General features: G+C 31.3%; 2 protein-coding genes and 1 long non-coding RNA gene across 8 annotated transcripts in view; 2 read left to right on the forward strand and 1 right to left on the reverse strand.

Annotated features, from left to right (window-relative positions):
• The window catches only part of LOC107366921 (uncharacterized), a 62678-nt gene extending 58551 nt beyond the window's left edge, over positions 1–4127 (forward strand). For both annotated transcript variants that reach the window (XM_015934565.3, XM_015934564.3), the window contains exons 10-11: positions 251–451; positions 2236–4127. In XM_015934565.3, coding sequence (XP_015790051.1) covers positions 251–451; positions 2236–2333 — 299 coding nt within the window. In that variant the 3' untranslated portion in view covers positions 2334–4127. The remainder of the gene's footprint in view (positions 1–250; positions 452–2235) is intronic.
• Positions 2712–8606, reverse strand: LOC112539385 (uncharacterized). 5 transcript variants are annotated; one of them, XR_016200083.1, is made up of 6 exons: positions 7764–8595; positions 7331–7658; positions 4370–4480; positions 4141–4264; positions 3487–3759; positions 2712–3218 (listed from the first exon to the last, which is right to left on the reverse strand). It is a non-coding gene; the product is annotated as an uncharacterized LOC112539385 (long non-coding RNA). The 5 variants fall into 5 exon arrangements; XR_016200082.1 differs by lacking the exon at positions 2712–3218 and having other exon boundaries at positions 3619–3759; positions 7376–7658; positions 7764–8594; XR_016200084.1 differs by lacking the exons at positions 2712–3218; positions 3487–3759; positions 4141–4264; positions 4370–4480 and adding an exon at positions 5550–6992 and having other exon boundaries at positions 7376–7658; positions 7764–8585.
• Positions 5777–7747, forward strand: LOC149093283 (uncharacterized). Its single transcript, XM_089269540.1, has 4 exons — positions 5777–6841; positions 6897–6968; positions 7033–7122; positions 7185–7747. Exons 1-4 carry the CDS (start codon positions 5777–5779, stop codon positions 7236–7238), a joined length of 1281 nt encoding a protein of 426 aa, XP_089125666.1. The 3' UTR covers positions 7239–7747.
• Positions 8607–19465: the final 10859 nt, after the last annotated feature.

Genomic DNA, 19465 nt, shown 5'->3' on the forward strand with positions numbered 1-19465 from the left:
ACCTTTATGAAGAGAAGCTCGTTGTTTGAAAACATTGAGTTATTAGTTATCAATAAATGATGATCATTCTGATAACCAATTAATAACCATCAAAATGTATTGTTGAAACAATATCAACTCAATGATTATTGATCACTTAATTTGGCCAGCTTTCGATATCAATGATGATTTACTCTTCCAGATTCACTTGATTATCTTTGTTCCTTTTCCTTTTCACTCATATTTTTTCTTTCTTTCTTTTCTCTTCCAGCTGGAGATGATCAAATATGGATGATGAAGCGTACAAGTTTCTCGTCAAATAATCCTCATCATCATCCTCACCATGCTCATAATCATCATCACATTTACCGAAATGATGGTGATGGTTGCTGCTGTGATACACCAATTCCAATCTATGAATATGAAAATAATCCAGATTTCAATACTTTTCCTGCCAACACATCATTAATAGGTAAAGTTGATCATCCAGTGTATAAATAATTTTGATACAATCATGTTTAGTCCATCAAATTGGTCAATAGAAGAGGATAGGGAATGTCAAGTTGATAATCAGTTTGCCAATGTCAAATCAAATTGTTGAAAACTAGTCAATTTTGCCCTTTCTTTGCCATCCATTCAATGGGAATCCACAAAAAAAGATGGCTCAAAATTAATACAATTATGGATACAATTCTTGTAGTTAATCGCTTTACAAGATTCAGCTTTTCCTGTTGAAACCAATGAAGCCTGAAATGAAAAAAAACAAAGATGATAAATATGATTAGTATTAGGTGAAGGGCATAAAATGTAATATAATTTATATTTCTGTTCAACTTGGAAACAAAAAATCAATTTCTGATAACGTTTACAGTTTTGACAAAAGCAAAAAAACCAGCAAAGGCTTGTTTCTTAACCAGATTGATTGAAAAATAGCGAAGCTACACATTATTTATTATCAAATAGCATCAAAATGGTTGTTAATTTTCATCATGTTTCACCTTGCCTCATGTTTGAGTAGAGTTTTGAAAATCATTTATCAATCATTATTCATCTTTGGGTGAGAAAGAGAGGAAAATGGAGAAAGAATTCAAGAAAAAAAACTAGAAAACAGAGAAAAAATGAAATTTTTCAATACATCATTTTATTGGCTTTCAAAGTTTTACCTTGTCATGTTTATCACTATTCAACATGATTTAAAAATTATTATTAAAATAAAATTAAATTAAATTATTAAAATTATCTTAAAAATTCTTAACATTTATTCAATTACTCAATAGTATATTCATCTTCATCATCGTAATCATATTTAATCAACCGTTAATGGAATATAATTTTTCTTTCATTCATTCATTTGCTTTTTTCCACAATCAAAATATTCATCTTTCAACATTACTGATAACTTCAAGTTTTATTAGTTTATCATGCTTTGCTTTTTCTTGCTCTTTATTCAACTTATATTTTTGTTTTTTTTTCTTCTCCTTCAATCCTTCCCTGTCTATCTCTGTCTTAATGTTTGCTTGTAAAATGGTTTTTACATAATGGTTTGTTATTCAAACATGATCAGGATAAATTGAAATGAATCTAATCTGATGTTTTCTAGACTCTTTTTTTCGTCATTTCTTTTTCTCGCCAATCATTTTATTGTGAATCATTTTCACTTTGTACTTATCATGAGTTGAATATTGAATAATCATTGTTAGCTGTGGTTATTCAATAATCACATTTTTGTCTTGTCCAAGCAAACTTTGCCATTTCTTGAATGTTATTTTACAATACATTTGAATTAGAATAGCATTTCCATTGGTCATCATTTCTTTGGTCATTCAATTTTGTTTTTCCTTTTTTGGCTTCTCTTGATTCTTTTCAATATTTCCACCCATTTTGCATTCATTTACATCAATTGATACTTTGTTATGTAAATTAGCCATTTCAATGTCTTGTATTGGGTCTCATATTTGATCAAAAATTGTTGTCCCTCCTTGTTGGTAACCAATGGATGAAAAATTTTGTAACCACTGTGAATGCTTGTCGTTCACTTGAATTATTAATCTGATCAGTTTTTCGTTGTTACAAGCTCTCCGTTATCAGCCAGAAACCAATAAATCTTTTCAACTCTCCTCTCCTCTTTTGGCTCACCTTTTATCTTTTTTTCATGTTGAAATCCAAGAACATTCATCTTCACATATTTTAACTTTATTTCTCATTCTTCTTTTCTTTTCTTTTCGAAATCCGTTTTCTTTCTTTTCGTTTCTCCAGGTCCTGATTTAATCCATCATCAATCAGCTTCTGAGAGGAATCACAAAAAACCAAGTGAAGAAGAGATGAGTATACATTCAGATGGAACTGAAGTATGAGATATCAAAAAGTATAAACTGAATCAAAAACCATTCTTAACAAGACCCAAGGAGAAGAAGCAAAAAATCTGGAGAAAAAAAACAAGATCTGTAAAAACTGTGGATGGAAATAGACAAGAAAAATGTGATAAAGAAGAAGCAAATCAAAGGAGAAGAGGGGAGGATGAAGGAGTGAGAAAAGGAGGATGACGATGATGAAAAGAAATGGAAACAAAAAAGTATAAAATGCAATCAAAAGGCTGTTGAAAAGGCTGATATCTGAGGATAAAAAGATGGAGAAAGAAGAAGATGAAGAGCAAAGGGATGCAAGAAAATATTGTGGATTAAAAGGATTCCCCATCATCTCAAGCTTAATTTGTTTCCCTTATTCTTTTCAAATTCTCTAACTATTATTGCTATTACTTTCATTTCTATCACATACTCTATTCAGTATTTTCTTAAGATTACTCAAGTAGTAATGGAATTTTCTTTCCAAAGCTTCAAACTGTGAGAACTCAGAGAGAGAGGGGGAGAGAGAAAGAGATACAAAGAGAGATTATCATGGAAATGGGTCTGGAAACGAGGCTCTTTTTTTCTCTCTCTTCATTTTCTTCTTCTTTTTATTCCTTTCGTTGAGTATATCTCATAACATAGATGTGATAACAGGGAATGTGATGCAGGATAAATACAAGCGAAGTGATAATCACATGTATATAAGGCCTTTCAATCCAGAATGGGCTTAGTCTTTACAGCGTTTCTCATCATGTGAATTATCATCATTATCATTTCTTTTCTTTTTTCCTTCTCTCCTTTCTCTTGTTTCTTTATCATCTTGTGATTCGTCTTCTGCTTCATCATCATCACAAATATCATATTGATCTGTATTCTTGAATCTTTTTCCTTGAGCTGGAGCAAAACAAAAAAAAACAAGGGGAAAAGAGCAACAAGATGTCATTACTGAACTGTTTTTGACACTGAACTTTACTGACATTTTTGGTTAAAAAGAGGAATAATAAGATTCTCAAGGTCTAATTAAGGCAGTGAAATTGACGGATAAAGATTGGAAAGAGGAAAAGCTCTGATGAAAGATTTACCCAGAGGCTTGGGAGATCTGGTTAAGAAAGGAGTCAAGAAGGAAAAAAAAGATGAACCTTGAGATGAATTCTTACAATACCTCAAACTCTTCTCTCTGTTGACATTTTATTTGCCTGATCAATTGTTTGTCTTTTTCTTGTCTTCTTCCATCTCTTTGCTTGCTATTAACATGATATATAACCATCATGAATCAGTAATCTGTAAGGAATTGGCTGCCATTCTTAATGGAATTGAGCGTTGTTTCTGTGAGTTGTTGTTTGTTGGTGAAATTTCGTTGAAAACTCGAGAACATCCAATGCTGATAATGATGATAAATATAATAAAACAAATGGAGCAAGCTTAAACGCAAAATCTGGAAAGAAAGGAACAACATTAACAATTAGTGATTCAATTGAAATAACCAGAACCAGTAAACAATTCAAACGATTGCTTCAAATAAGACTTTGATCAATATTAAACTGATCAATGTGAATTATCATCACCATCGTTAAATGAAAATTGTGAATACAAATGTATATATTTATAAATTCAAGTTCAATGAATAAGAATGGCTATTGCTACCCTGTATCTAAAATTCATTGAGTAATGTAAAGAAATATGATGGTCTACCATTTCCATGTAAACTCCGCTACCATTTGTAAATGTATTCAGATTTGTAACTAAATTTTAACAAATTATAATGACAAGTATAAATATAAATATATATATTCAAAGATATAATCAAAATACCGACTGAAAATGTTCCGATTTGAATTTTTCCGTTAAAAAGAAACATCGTCTGACAATTGTTGCAACAGTTTGTCAACAAGATTATTGTAATACCACTTTACTTTACACTGTCAAAAGCTGAATAGTGCCTAAAATAAACAAGAAATTGTGGAGAAATGAGAAAAAAATCAATATTAATAACAGTGACGAGTAATAAATAAATAAATTATAAAAATCTCAGAGATTTCACTTACCTTAACAAGTGATTTATTTCGACGTCTACTTGAACGAACCGAGCCTTGAAGATTTTAAAGACGTAGTTTTAAAGACCATGAATCTTTAACCCATTCCCGAGAAATGAAAACCTGATTGATAAACACATTTAAAAACAATTTAGCAAAAACACAATAAAGCTTCCTATTGATTCACAATGCGATACATTCAGTCTTGTTTTAGTATCAACTTTCTTCCGTTCATTAAACACACACAAATTAATCAAATATTGAATCTTCAATGAAATGTCTGTTAAATCGAAAGTCCTACAGTGATCTATCTCTAAAGTGTTTAGTGCTATTGTGGACCGGCCAGCCGCGACAGCTTTTACGGCGCCTTTATCCAGCTTAGTTGGGAATCCAGGATGGGGGGCTGGTTTAGGCAGGGGACTTAACCCTGGTAAGCTAGATTCACTGTATAATTCCAAAACACCAGGACTTGGTGAGATTCGAACGCTAACCCCAAGATGCAAACACAATATGTGAAAGTAAGCAGTCTTATCGCAACCTCTAGCAACTGGCCTAGAACTCTGTTAAGTTTCTTTTTACTCGTTCATATCTGTAGGATCTGCGACAAAAGCTCGTTAAATACAAATGCAAAGAAACTCAAATTTCCCTGTTCTTTACTCCTCGATTTGACACCTCGTTACAGAAACTTAAGGGAAAGATCACTGTATTCAACAGAAAAACAAAACTGTAACACTTGAAATAACATTGAAAATGGTTTGCTATTGAACTTGTATCCACATCAACTGATATCCATCCAACAATTAATGAAACAAAACAAACATTAAAGGTAACAATCAAACACTTTATACTTAAAATGTATTAAAATCGATTAATGAATGATTTCATTAAAGACCAACAATCACAAAAGCTATCACAATTTAACTGAGAATGTCTGACTGTAAGTTATTGCAATTAAACAACACTAATGAATCAATCAATAAGTCTCTCTTGTAATTAAAGGTTAAACTATTCATAAATTATCAGCAAATTGACAAGTAATTTTGAATGTCATTCATTACGCCATGGATTTCATTGGCAATTAAGTAAGTTTAATAGCTAATGATTATTAACTTTGATGAAGTTTAATTTATCATTTCAATTTAATGAACTTATCGATTACCAGTGGTATTTTAGAACAATGAAGTCGAATGACTTATTGATTTGAAATTTGTAGCTTTTATTTCGTTAGATTACTTTAGTATCTCATGAACAGTTAAAAGTACTACTGAACATGAAGATTTCAATTTTTTAAATAGCTTTTAAAATAACACAACGGTAACCAGAGCAATCGGTATGCTTGATGAGCCTCTACTTAACAAAAATTTGAAATCTCACAATTTTTTTAAGTTTCAGGTTTACTCGAAGTTTAAGCAAGTGTTCATGGCCATGTCGAAAGGCAATCATTTGATATCGAAATTGATTCGTTTGGTGATTGGGTTTCGTTCAAGTGATGTTGAGGATGAAGTAGCAATCAAAGATTTAAAGAAACTAGAATCAATCTGTATTTCCTTCAATATTTTACCAAACGGCTTTTCCCAAGATCCAAGTATAACACCTTCAAGATGGACTACAATCAGATCGATCCTCTACTTCAGTCTAATGACTGTTTATATCACACACTTGATCTTGTTGAGTGTCTTTGATTTGCCAGACGAATGGCTTCTTGTTCTTGGTGACTTTTTCTATGGTCATCCAAATCGTCGATTTTTTTGGCTTTTCTGTTTGAATACGTCTATTTTCGGAGAAGTTTTACGACACTTATGGATATTTATTGTTAAAAAACATTACTATGCATCCCTGCAATTACAACACTCAATATATTCTGAAGGATTCAAAAGAGAAGTTCTATTCATGAGTCAATTTTATTGCCAAAAGTTTCGGTTTGTTGCCACCAATTTAGCAGCTCTGTGGGTTAGGATAATTCTGTGTGTTTCAATCAGTTTAGCTCCAATTTTTATCTTCATCGTTCATTCAGTCTCTCGACTACCGAAAACATCTGAACAGTATGTTTACATTGGCTTTTGGCTTCTGGTCAATTACCTCGGACTTGTTTGTACCTTAGTCAGTATAATGTTGCCCGGTGCTGTGGTTACAATTCAATTGTCTTACTTTTACTTTAAGGCTTCTTCTGTGGCTCGAACTGTCCAAGATCTTGCCATGAAGCGAGGAAAGCTTAGCAAGGTTGAATACTTGCTTGAGTACAAAACTACTCTTCGTGAGATTATTCAATATCAGAATGAAATTGAAAAACTCAACCTTCGCATCAGAAACTGGCTCATATTCCTTTACCTCGGAATTTCTTTCGATACAAATTTTGGAGCTTACATTGCCGTTTTTGTTCACATTGATCGCGGATTTATGGACCTTTTCATTGCGGGTATTTCCATCATTGGCCTTGTATCCATTGGAGCTTGTTCATACACTAATGGAGTCATATTGACGAAGGTAACAAATTCATTTCCTAAGTTTCTTCATTTAATGAGATTTCATTCACCTTTAGATGATCTCTTATTGTAAAAATTTGAGGAAAGCGACTAGATGCTTGCAATTGAATCCAAAGGCTTTTATAAAGGTAATATCGAAACATTTGATTCCTCTATAAAAAACGGAAAATTGAATAAATATTTAATTTTCAGGGAACTGATCTACAAAGTCGACTCTCGAGGACTGATATAGCGTTTACTATCGGTTCACTTTTCGATATGACGTCTCGAGTTTTTGTGATTGTGAGTATCAATTGATCAATTATATTTAAATTAATAATTTGACCTTCTCTTCCAACTTGCAGTATTTGATTGAAAATATTTGCCTAATAATGATGTTTGCAGTGAACTTACGATAGACTGATGAAAACTGTTCAACACTCTTCATTGTCTTAATGACTAAAATAATACAGAATTAATAATAATGTAGTAACAAATGGAACCCACGCACCTAGCAAAGTGAGACCGGAGGTTGGGTAAACTCCTCAAGGCTTACCCATAGCAAACCCTCTGGCAACCCTCTTCCTCTACCCTGGATTCGTCAAACTAGCAAATGTGTAACCAGCGTTAACCAGAAGCCGGTGCGATCCCTGTCCAAAAACCAATAAGCTAGTACAAACTGTGAGAGCTTTAACTGTATAATCAAAATACCGACTGAAAATGTTCCAATTTGAATTTTTCCGTTGAAAAGAAACATCGTCTGACAATTGTTGCATCAGTTTGTCAACAAGATTATTGTAATACCAATTTACTTTACACTGTCAAAAGCTGAATAGTGCCTAAAATAAATCAAGAAATTGTGGAGAAATGCGAAAAAACATCAATATTAATAACAGTGACGAGTAATAAATAAATTATCAAAATCTCAGAGATTTTATACTTACCTTAACAAGTGATTTATTTCTCGCCTATTGAACAAACACTGAAGATTTTAACGATGTAATCTTAAAGACAATGAATCTTTAACCCATTCCCGAGAAATGGACAACTAACATTTAAGTTGTTTTAAACAACTTAAAAAAACACAATAAAACAAAAAGCCGTTACATTGAAAAAGCTTTAAAAACTCAAATTGAGTTACTCAATGTTACTCTCCCCTCCTTAGTTGAAAAAAATCCGACAGATGTCTCAGCTTGATTGTAAATTGTCAGATTGACTGTAAGAGTTTGATTTATTTTGGTTCATTGATTATCATGAAAAACAATTGGGAACAAAAGGTGACAAGAGAAGCAGTAAACTAAAATTGTAGTAAAGAGTTAACAATTAATTACCAACTAATCCAGCGAACCATAACGTATCCAGCAATATGAAAAGCTTCCCATTGATTTACAATGCGATATCATTCAGTGTTGTTTTAGTAGCCATTATTAACTTCCTTCCGTTCATTAAACACACACAAATTAATCAAATATTGGATCTTCAATGATTTCAATGAAAAGGCCAGTTAAATTGAAAGTCCTATTCAACTGGAAAACAAAACTGTAACACTTGAAATAACATTGAAAATGGTTTGCTATTGAACTTGTATCCACTTCAACTCGATATCCATCCAACAATTAATGAAACAAAACAAACATTAAAGGTAAAAATCAGACACTTTATACTTAAAATGTATTGAAATCGATTTGGAAATTTAATAAATGATTTCATTAAAGACCAACAATCACAAAAACGATCACACGGTCTCACTGTAAATATGACAATTAAACATTACTAATGAATGAATCAATAAGTCGCTCTTGTGATTAAAGGTTAAATTGTTCATAAATTATCAGCAAATCAGCAAGTAATTTTTGAATGACATTAATTGAGCGATGCATTTCATTGGCAATTAAATTAGCTTAATGATCATTTATTTTGATGAAGTGTAATTTATCATTTCAATTTAATGAACTTATCGATTTCCATTGGCATTTTTGAACAATGAAGTCAAATGACTTATTGATTGGCTTTCATTTCATTAGATTGTATCGCATTAAATGACAATGAAAAGTATCACTGAACATGAAGATTTCAATATTTTTAAGTAACTTTTGAAATAACACAACGGTAACCAGAGCAATCGTATGCTTGATGAGCCTTTGATTAGCAACAATTTGGAATAAAACTTCAATGAAATCTCACAAGATTTTTAAGTTTCAGGTTTACTCCAATTTGAAGTGTTCATGGCCATGTCGAAAGGCAATCATTTTGTATCGAGATTGATTCGTCTGGTGATTGGGTTTCGTTCAAGGGATGTTGATGATGAAGTAGCAATCAAAGATATAAAAAAACTCGAATCAATCTGCATTTCCTTCAATATTTTACCAAACGGCTTCTCTCAAGATCCAAGTGTAACACCATCAAGATGGACTACAATCAGATCGATCCTCTACTTCAGTCTAATGACTGTTTATATCACACACTTGATCTTGTTGAGTGTCTTTGATTTGCCAGACGAATGGCTTCTTGTTCTTGGTGACTTTTTCTATGGTCATCCAAATCGTCGATTTTTTTGGCTTTTCTGTTTGAATGTGTCTATTTTTGGTGAAGTGTTGAGACACTTTTGGATATTTTTAGTTGAAAATGGTCACTTGACGACTCTGCAACTGCACCATTCGATATATTTAAAAGGATACAAAAGTCAAGTTCTATGCATGAGTCAATTTTATTGCCAAAAGTTTCGTTTTGTTGCCACCAATTTAGCAATTCTGTGGGTTAGGATAGTTCTGTGTGTTTCAATCAGTTTAGCTCCAATTTTTATCGTCATTGTTCATTCAGTCTCTCGACTACCGAAAACATCTGAACAGTATGTTTACATTGGCTTTTGGCTTCTCGTCAATTACCTCGGACTTGTTTGTACCTTAGTTAGCATAATGTTGCCCGGTGCTTTGGTTACAATTCAATTGTCTTACTTTTACTTCAAGGCTTCTTCCGTAGCTCGAACTGTCCAAGATCTTGCAGTGAGAAGAGGCAGGCTAAGTAAGGTTGACTACTTGCTTGAGTACAAAACTACTGTTTGTGAGATTATTCAATATCAGAATGAAATTGAACAAGTCAACATTCACTTCAGAAACTGGCTCATATTCCTCTACCTCGGAATATCTTTCGCTACAGATTTTGGAGCTTACATCGCCGTTTTCGTTCACATTGATCGCGGATTCATGGACCTTTTCATTGCGGGTATCTCCATCATCGGCCTTGTATCCATTGGAGCCTGTTCATACACTAATGGAGTCATATTGACGAAGGTAACAAAAGCATTTCCTAAGTTTCTTCATTTAATGAGATTCAATTTCACCTTTAGATGATCTCTTATTGTAAAAATTTGAGGAAAGCGACTAGATGCTTGCAATTCAATGCAAAGGCCTTTATAAAGGTAATATTGAAACATTTGATTCCTCTATAAAAAGACAGAGAATTTGATTGACTTTAATTTTCAGGGAACTGATCTACAAAATCGACTCTCAAGGACTGATATAGCGTTTACTATCGGTTCACTTTTCGATATGACGTCTCGAGTTTTTGTGATTGTGAGTATCAATTGATCAATTATATTTAAATTAATAATTTGACCTTCTCTTCCAACTTGCAGTATCTGATTGAAAATATTTGCCTAATAATGATGTTTGCAGTGAACTTACGATAAACTGATGAAAACTGTTCAACACTCGTCATTGTCTTATTGACTAAAATAATAGTAAAAAATGGAATCCACCAACCTAGCAAAGTGAACAAAATATTATATTACGATTATTTCAATTCAGGCTCAAGATGCTAAATTATTTTTGATAATTTTGTCCAATAAAATAATTCAAATCGACTATCAATCAACCGACTGGAATTTAAGATTAGCGCCTCAGTCAACTTTTAATCTCTTCATTTCAGTACGGACTTATTTACTTATGTTTTAAAAGTGACTTCGGTAGTTAATTTGTTATCTAAAAATGAACAATTAACAAACAGAAAACTTCGTTGTTAGTTGACAAAGTGAACGATAGATGGCGAGCTTTGTTTAACTTTGAATGTTAGTCAATTGTTGTTAAACAATTGTAAGACTGACAATTGATGTTGATTGTTTCATTAAAATATTCAGAATTTATAATGAAATTAAACTGAAGCAAGAAATTGCTAAAGAAAATCGTTTAATGGTAAAATTTGCCTTGCTAATGAAAGATGCAACAGTTGAGAGTAAAACTTGAATTGAAGTCCATCAATCAATCGACTATAATAACTACAATTAATCGTACAATAACCATTAGATTAGTTTGCAGTAAACAGATTAAAAATAATTGTTCCCAGGTTTGTTGGTCACTTCCTTCCGTCAAAGACTAATCAAAGTAAATCTAATCTCAACACTCAACACAACCGCCTGCAGTTACAATTAAATCAACATTTAAAGTCAACTACTAATGTTAACAGAGTTGTAAAGTAATGTAAACTTGTCCATTTAAGTTGATCAATATCTCTACTGACCAACAGCGTTCATTTAGATTTACATGTTTCTGTTTTGCAGTTTACGTTTGATTAATTTCATCAACTTTTGAACAATCAACGATAATTTCAATGTAAATCTCAATTTTGAAACCTTCAAGAAATTAATGAGCTTCTTCTTTAAGGAAAGAGATTATTGATTTTGGGTTTTTTGGGTCAAAAGTGAAACTGACCCAGTCTTTTAGGTTCTTTTATGATCAACAATCAAAAGGAAGATTTCACTTTTTATCAGATTCTCTTCATTGGATTAGCATGATGGATCATTATGATAATCAGAGTGTTGAAATACGAATGTTTAGTCTGTTTAATTTGTGCTAATTGTGGATTGAATTAGTGGGATTAATAATGTAATCTGTGATTGGTTTCAACATTGACTTATGAACCAGAATTTTTTTTCTGGTTAACATCTTTAAAGTAACTCCATCTTTTGGGTTATTTACTTGACTTGTGTGTTATCTCGTTTCTGGTTCATTAAAGATTAAGATTAATAACTTCTATTATGATAATAATGATAATAATCATGATAATCAGGATAATTGATTCCAATTGAAACAATAAGATCCTTTGATTTGACCAGGAAAGGAAAGCCAAGAAGAGAGAGAAAAAGGAAAACGAAAAATGAAACAAAAGGAAAACTGGATTCTATTCAGATTCATCATTTTCTCAGTTTCATTTCCTTTTCAGCCTGAGGGTAACATGAAACGGAACTCGGTTGATCTGGCAAACCCTAAAAAATGGTGAAATTATTATTAATAAATCCAACTGGAAACATTTGATTAGAAACTAAAATAGTGATGAATTAATTAGATATTAGTTGATATTAAAAAAAGAGTGAAAATGGTTATAAATAAATAGGCGAATCGAATCAAAATTAACAGTTACAATCGACTATTAAAATTATCTGATTAACATCAAAAATATAATTAAGGAAAGGAAAAGTCTTGATCAACCTTTCAATCTAAAGTTCCCCAACAGTTGAATTGTCAAATGTAAATCCTATGAGAAAAGGTTCGCAACCAGAAACCCAAAAAATTGGGTTAATTTCATTTTGCATTTTCTTTTCATTAAACATTTCATAATTGTAATTATTATTAGCAACAATTAACTCAATTAAAATGATTAAACAAAGTGTAATGTTAAAGCAAACACTTGTAACCAGAAAAGACAAAACAAGTTATGAAAAGAGAAACGAAATGAAGAGAAACGGAAAAACAATGAAAACATCTTTTCTCTGGTTTATTGTCTTTACCTTTTAATTTGATTAATTAACCCAATCAATGAAGGCTAATTGCGAATAATTTACCAAATTAAAAGTTGATTGATTAAATATTTACCTTTAAAAATGAATCTCAAAGCTCGACGACCTTTTCTCGGTGTTCAATCAGTTTGAATAATTTGACGATAAAAAAAGCGTCAACTTGAGTTCAATCCTTACTGATCAATTTTCATCCTCTTAACACCAAAACTCGTTTAAGAATATTGAACTTTTCTCTCAACGTATACACACAAAATTCATCTCCATCTTCATCATGATGTTCAGCAAGTCATTTATTGAGAAAATCTTGATAAACTATTTTGATTGATAAAAATTCATCTTCATTCCTCTAATGATGAAAATACTTTTCACTCTTTTTTTCGTTAAAAAAAATGTTCGTTTCATCATTTTCCATTTTCATCATCATGATCGCCGTTACTCTTCCTCATCTGATCTAAATAACTGTCTTTTAATATTAGATTAATATGGATTAACATTTAATTCACTTTACCAAAAATCACTTTCACTTGATTTGGAATCTCATTTCCAGCTTTACTTGCGAAACCAAAAAAAGTCTTTTTTCTCATTTCAATGATTTCTTACCTGATCATTAATTGCAATATTATTATTCAACTGCAATTATATTTATTCATCATTTCTATTTGCAATTTTCTGGTTTCGACTCAAGCTGAGTTTATCAATCATCACCTTACCTCAATTGATTGGGAGAAAGCAAATCATGTTTAATCAATGTTTACTTCGTGTTTCGAATGTTAACTTTTTATCTTTTGCTTTCCTTTTTTTACTGTAACAATTGAAATTGTCAAATGGTCCTTTTCATCTCACTTTGAATACAAAATTGACATGAAAAATGATAAAATGAACACAAAAATAATCAATTTCAACACTCGATTCAGCAAGAAAGAGTAAACATTAAAATACAATTTTCGTTGACATTTGTTTGTTCCTCCAACAAACCTAACCCTAAATGTACGAAAAAAACCTGACAGTTGAAAATCATTTGAAATCAGTGAATGTTGGTAATGATCACAATCAAATTAGATTCAAATTTTGACAATTCAAGGTTCCATATTGAAACAACTTCTAAATCTGTTTTGCTACCAATAATAAAACAGCGCGATAATTTATCAATAAATCAAACTTAGAAATAAGAAAATAATTTCAATAAATTTTTCTTTAAAATACAACTTTAATAACAAAAAGTTGAAACAGTGAAGTGGTTTCTTAAACAGTCCATAGATGGCAATCATAACCAATGAAAATCTGCTTTTACTTTTCAAGTTGAGACTTTTATTTTATGCTTGGTTTCCAATTCAATTTAAGTGATTTAATTTGCTATTATCAAATGTTGTAATTAGATTAAACTTGCAACTTTCATCGATGTCTACTTTGGACTCTTTTTTGACTCGACATTCATCTATCTCAAGTAAATATGGATCGAGTCTTGTGGTTTGGTAAAACATGGTTTGGTCAAGTCCAAAGAATTGTCTTGGTTGAATTGGGTTAAGCCTTTCATCTGTCTATTTGTATGATTTAATTGATGATTCAATTTAGTGAATTGCTTGTTCTTTGTCAATTAGACGAAATTTGAATTGTCCAACAAAAAATAAAGGCCAATTGATGAATTACAATTGACTCCTTGGCCTAAGCTCAGATGAAAATTGGGTTTCTTCCAATGTCTTTCACCTGATGTTTGCATTGCAATGAGTTGGCTGTGCTTTGAATATTTCGAGATCAAATTAACCAATTTATTGATTAAAATTTACATCAATGTGTGATGTTGAACAATTGGCCGTTTCAATCGATTAATAAAATCATGTAATTGATTTGTCAACAGTTTTGAATGGTTATTGGGATTGAAAAAAATGCTTTAATTGGTAATGAATTTGGTAAAATTGTAAGCAAAAAAAGAGGTAAACTAAAAAAGAAGATGTTAATCACATCAATTAGAGGCAAATTTAAATGGTAATTACCATTTTCCCTGAACTCATATTTAACCCAATTTCAAGTTTGTCTTCAATTGTGATTAAATTGATTTAAAGTTTGTAATTGAATTATAGTTGTAAACCTCAAGGCCTTTACTTGATTAAACAGCCTTTTTTGTACCGTAAATGAATAATAAACAAACCAAGAGAAAAGTGTAATCCTTTTTTTAAAATGAAAGGTAAAGTGAAAACAAATTTCAAATCTTTTATTGGGTCGTTCAACTTTTACATTTATCAATAATCAAATGGCAATTCTGGAGGTTTTAATGAAGATGATCTGATTTAAATTAAAAGTGAAACTTCCTTTTGACTGTTTACTGATTACCAGCAAAATACCCTAAAAGACTGGGTCAGTTTCACTTTTGACCCAAAAAAAAAGTTTATCCCAACACCAATAATTGCTTTCCTTAAAGAAGCTACTCATTTATGTCTTGAGGGTTTAACAGACTTAATTGTATTTGCATCAATTAATCTTAATCATTTTGCTCATTCGATTCGTTTTTTTCTGCAAATTTGATGGACGGAAGGAAGTGACCAAAGAATTGACAATTAGCTTCGATTAGTGATTGATTGGCTTCATTGGATCGGCTCAATTCCACATGGAAACTAGTCTTGGACTGATGTCGTAGATTCCAGCATCTTTGATTAAAAAGTTGAAATTTTGGTGATTCTTGTAGGCATCAAATGGTTTGAATGTTATCCTTTGATTGTAGCTATCATTTACTGAACACTTCCAATCAAGTGACTCCAGTGGTTCCTTGTAAACGTCAATTATAAAGGTGAATCCGGGTGACAACGAGTCTTCTGTAAGCGTCTCATTCCGTGATGAACATTTAATGGTTACATTTTCATCTGAACGGTTATTATTGAATCGAGCAATTTCACCAAATCTAAAGGCACAACCAAGATATAATTTAGTGTGATACTCCAAGTTACTCTTAATTGTACTAGAAGTTGATTTTTTATCACAATTGGGATAGCTGGTTATAGCTGACCAAACGATTCCAATTAAAGACAGCAGGTAAAGGCTAAACATGTTGTCGGAACAATTGTTGCTCTTCATTTAACTAGACTTGGCTTGTTACATTGCTTTAATTTGATCAACCGCTCAATTAATCATTCAATTGATAACTCAATGAGACAGTTTAACCATTAATTATAAAACAATTGCCATCATTTAGATCACTTGTTGCTCAAAATCCAGTGAAGGTTAATCGCTTGTTTACCAGTGTTTCCATCAATACCTATTTTTGGGTTAATTGAACATAATTAATGAAGCGAATGGATGGAAAAAAAGAAAAGACCAGAAAATGTGAACATTGCCATCTATTAGTCGTCCTGTGAACTATAAACATGTTTGAGTTATTGGTTTCAATTGTCATTATTAAACCACATTTCCGAGACATTTTCAATTGAAGGTGATCGAGTGTGAAGCGTTGGATTAGTTGTTCAGAGTCTATTCCAACTGTTTTAACGAAGATTTTGAAATGTCCATAAGATGTATTGATGTTATCAAGTTTGGTTCACTGTGAACAGTCGTAAGTCGTCAACACTAGCCATAGCTATTGACTAAATGGCCATCTTTGGAGATTTCATTCGATGTAAGTCACTTGGTTTAACACTTGTTAAGTACGAATTAACACAATTAAGCTGATTAATTTCAAAATTATGTTAGATGAAGACAATTAAACGAAAATAGTCTTGTAATTGTGCAAAAAAATCAAACAAACAAAACAAAACAAATCACTTTAGTGAGCCATCTATCGATCGATTAGTAAACTTGTTAGCCGGTATGTTGTCATTTGAGGTACATTTACTTTTACGGATAATTTTCATCTATTTATTCACCTATTTTTACAATTTTGATCTTGATTTTGTGGTGTAATAATATTACTTAAAGATACCAAGTCAACTCTAATGGACACCAGGACATGAGATGACATCTGCTTTTGAGTGTTTTTAAATTGTTGGAAAATTGCTATTGATCTTTTGATAAGCCATTACACAGGTTTGATTTGTTGGTTTCACCAAAAGGAGCATAAAATACATTCTATGTTTTAACGTTATTTTCAAAATTGCTTCTTCCTTCATTAAGTTTGCGAGGCATTAAAGCAAGGTGTGAATACGCTATTTTAAGAGAAAGTCAAAGTCTGTTCAAATCAACCATTTTACTTTCCTCAATGCCTCGAGACGCTCGTCTGGCCTGACTTTTATATTATTTTAGCGAAATGTTTCTATTTAACTTGAAATATACCCGCATTTAATCAGTCAACATTAGAGACAGTGTTTAAGGTTTCTGGCTATAAGTGTTTTCTGGTTCTGGAAACATTGTGATTTCCAAGTGAACAAGTTGAGACTCTTTACAAGCGTCAAATCAATGGATTTAATTTTTGTTACTTTATTATTGTGTTGATTGCTATTAGACGGATAAAAGTATGCGTTTTAATCAAACTGATTCGTGATCGTTAATAACTATTTAATAACATCTTTTCCGTTCTCAATCTCTTCCATTTAACTTGTATCTTTACAAGAATCAAAGGCAAAACCAGCAATAACATGAACCATATTAATTTCAACAATTGTTTGATCAAATTTTTAATCATACAATACATTCCGTTCTGATATAAAATTAGATTTACTTGGATTTAACATTTATTTCCTTGTTTCAATTTAAAAGTAAAGTATTAATAAAAATTGAAAAAAAGTAACAGCAAAAGCAACAACAAGATCAAATGTAACAGTAACAAGTGCGAGTAACAATACCAAACCAGACTAGACCTAAACCGGCGGTTTCAAGTTATTGGAGGGATTAATGATTTAATTGTGTCATAATTGTAATTAATTAATTGTACAAGGAAAAAATTGATATTAAAGTGAAGATGAAATGATCTTAAGTTGAAAATGGAAAAATTTGAATGGAAAATGATTGAAATTATTGCATTCAAAAAGTTTGCACGAAAATCGCATTTGAAAAAAAATCTAATTCTTAAATTAAACCTATTTAATCATTGAAATGATCGCAAATAGCTTCAATTGCTTCCAAAAAAGATCAAGTAATCCAAAAATTCATTGAACGTTTCTGACTTTGAGGCCAAAATGCATTTTAGACACCACTTTGGTTCTCGCCTTTTCGATCACAAATGGGATGTTCCTTTGATTTAATCAAACCATAATCAGATCAGGCAAATATGGTGGGTCAGTTTTCCATCCAGAATCCAGGCCATTCCTAAGCCAATATAAAATAAAAAATTTTCTTCGGACTTTTTGACCTCAGAATTCACAAACAAAACTCATGATTGGGTTATTTAACCAAAATTTTCGGGTTTTGTTGTCGGTTGAATGATTTTACCTTTTTTTGTGTTTATTAAAACAGTGACATCTATCCGAATGGAAAGTAACCTTTACCCAATCAAGGGTCGCCCTTGATTGTTGTCTGGTTTTTTGGCTAGAAATCTTGGTTCGAACTTCAAATCCTCGCATAAACCGAATCAACAGTACTAAAGCCTCCTTAGGATGTCACTAGACTTGCTCGAGGTTCACATGTAAACATGACATGGATTGTAAACATAAATGGCTTTGAAAACAGATAATTTATACTGAACATTATGAAGGATTTGAGAGGTTGATTTGGTCATCTCATAAACTAGTTAACTTAATAATCTATTTTATATTTATCTATTTCATTCAAGTGGAAACTGAATAAGTAAATAACTAAAATGAAATTCTTGTATCAACCCGATTCAACTCATCACTTTGGGTAACCTTTATCAACCGACTAAATTTACTTTTTTTGTTAAATTCTTGGATTAAAGGATAAAATTACCAAACCTCACGATGGTCGAATGGTCATTGGATAATCAATGGTATTGCCAAGCATTAATAATCAATAATGTGAAGTTGAGGTAAAAAATGAAACCAACAATCAAGTGGTCATTTGCGGTGTTCAACAGTAATCATTACCAAGAGATGTTGCTACATTAATGATACTGTTACATTGCTATTATTAACAATTATAATAAAAATTTTCTGTATAATGCAATTGATATGGTTGATATAATATAAGAAACTAATTGAGATTTGGCTTTTAAATTAAGGATTCAAATTGAAAAATGGTTATTTTGAGTTGACATTAAGGCACAAAAGGCTTTCAAAGATGAGATTATTGTTGGTTACAGAAAAGTGCAGTAAAATAATAAGTCCAGTTTGTATCAAATTGTACCGTTGATAATTCAATTAGAGTTAATTGTTTTTATAATTTAACTTGTTTTCCCATTTTTTCATCTTTACATATTTTTTGTTGCGATTCATTCAACATTTTTTGTAACCAAACAGTTATCCAAACAACTCTCATTTTTCAACAATTAATTGAAATGTAATTGATCAATGATGGACTTAAGGTTACTCGAGTTTACCGTCAAAATTGCTTATTTTTACCTTTAACAATTGACCTTTGATTGGCCAAGAAAAAGTATCAACTAAAAGATGAAAGTAAAAACAATGAAAAAAGTAAATCAAAACTCAACTTCAAAATAAATCTTGAAATGAAACCTAAACTGGTTAAACTCTGGTTTTACCAATTTTTTCATTTCAACCTAAAATTGGTGAAAATTGTGAGTTTAATGAACATTGAGAAAAGGATAAAAATTGATAAATGAAATGAACTTAAATGAACATGCAAATGAACCGGACAATTGATATATATTGATATTGATTAATGTAATTTGAGTGATAATTTGATTGGAAAGGTTTGCATGAATGGCTAATAAGTGAACTGAAATTTGACTGAAAATTGTCATTCTATTGTTTCTAATTTAACCAAATTTTCCAATAAAATTAACTTGATCATAATTAA

The sequence above is a fragment of the Tetranychus urticae genome, chromosome 3 (assembly GCF_039701765.1).
Source record: "Tetranychus urticae isolate SD_2017Ah chromosome 3, NJAU_TeUrti_SD_1.0, whole genome shotgun sequence".
Classification (NCBI taxonomy): domain Eukaryota; kingdom Metazoa; phylum Arthropoda; class Arachnida; order Trombidiformes; family Tetranychidae; genus Tetranychus; species Tetranychus urticae.

Excerpts from the sequence above, each read along its gene's own strand:
- LOC149093283 (XM_089269540.1), top strand. The coding sequence starts at position 5,777 with ATGGCCATGTCGAAAGGCAATCATTTGATATCGAAATTGATTCGTTTG. Across the intron at positions 6,842-6,896 it reads ATGGAGTCATATTGACGAAG|ATGATCTCTTATTGTAAAAA; the intron begins GTAACAAATTCA and ends ATTCACCTTTAG. Across the intron at positions 6,969-7,032 it reads ATCCAAAGGCTTTTATAAAG|GGAACTGATCTACAAAGTCG; the intron begins GTAATATCGAAA and ends TTTAATTTTCAG.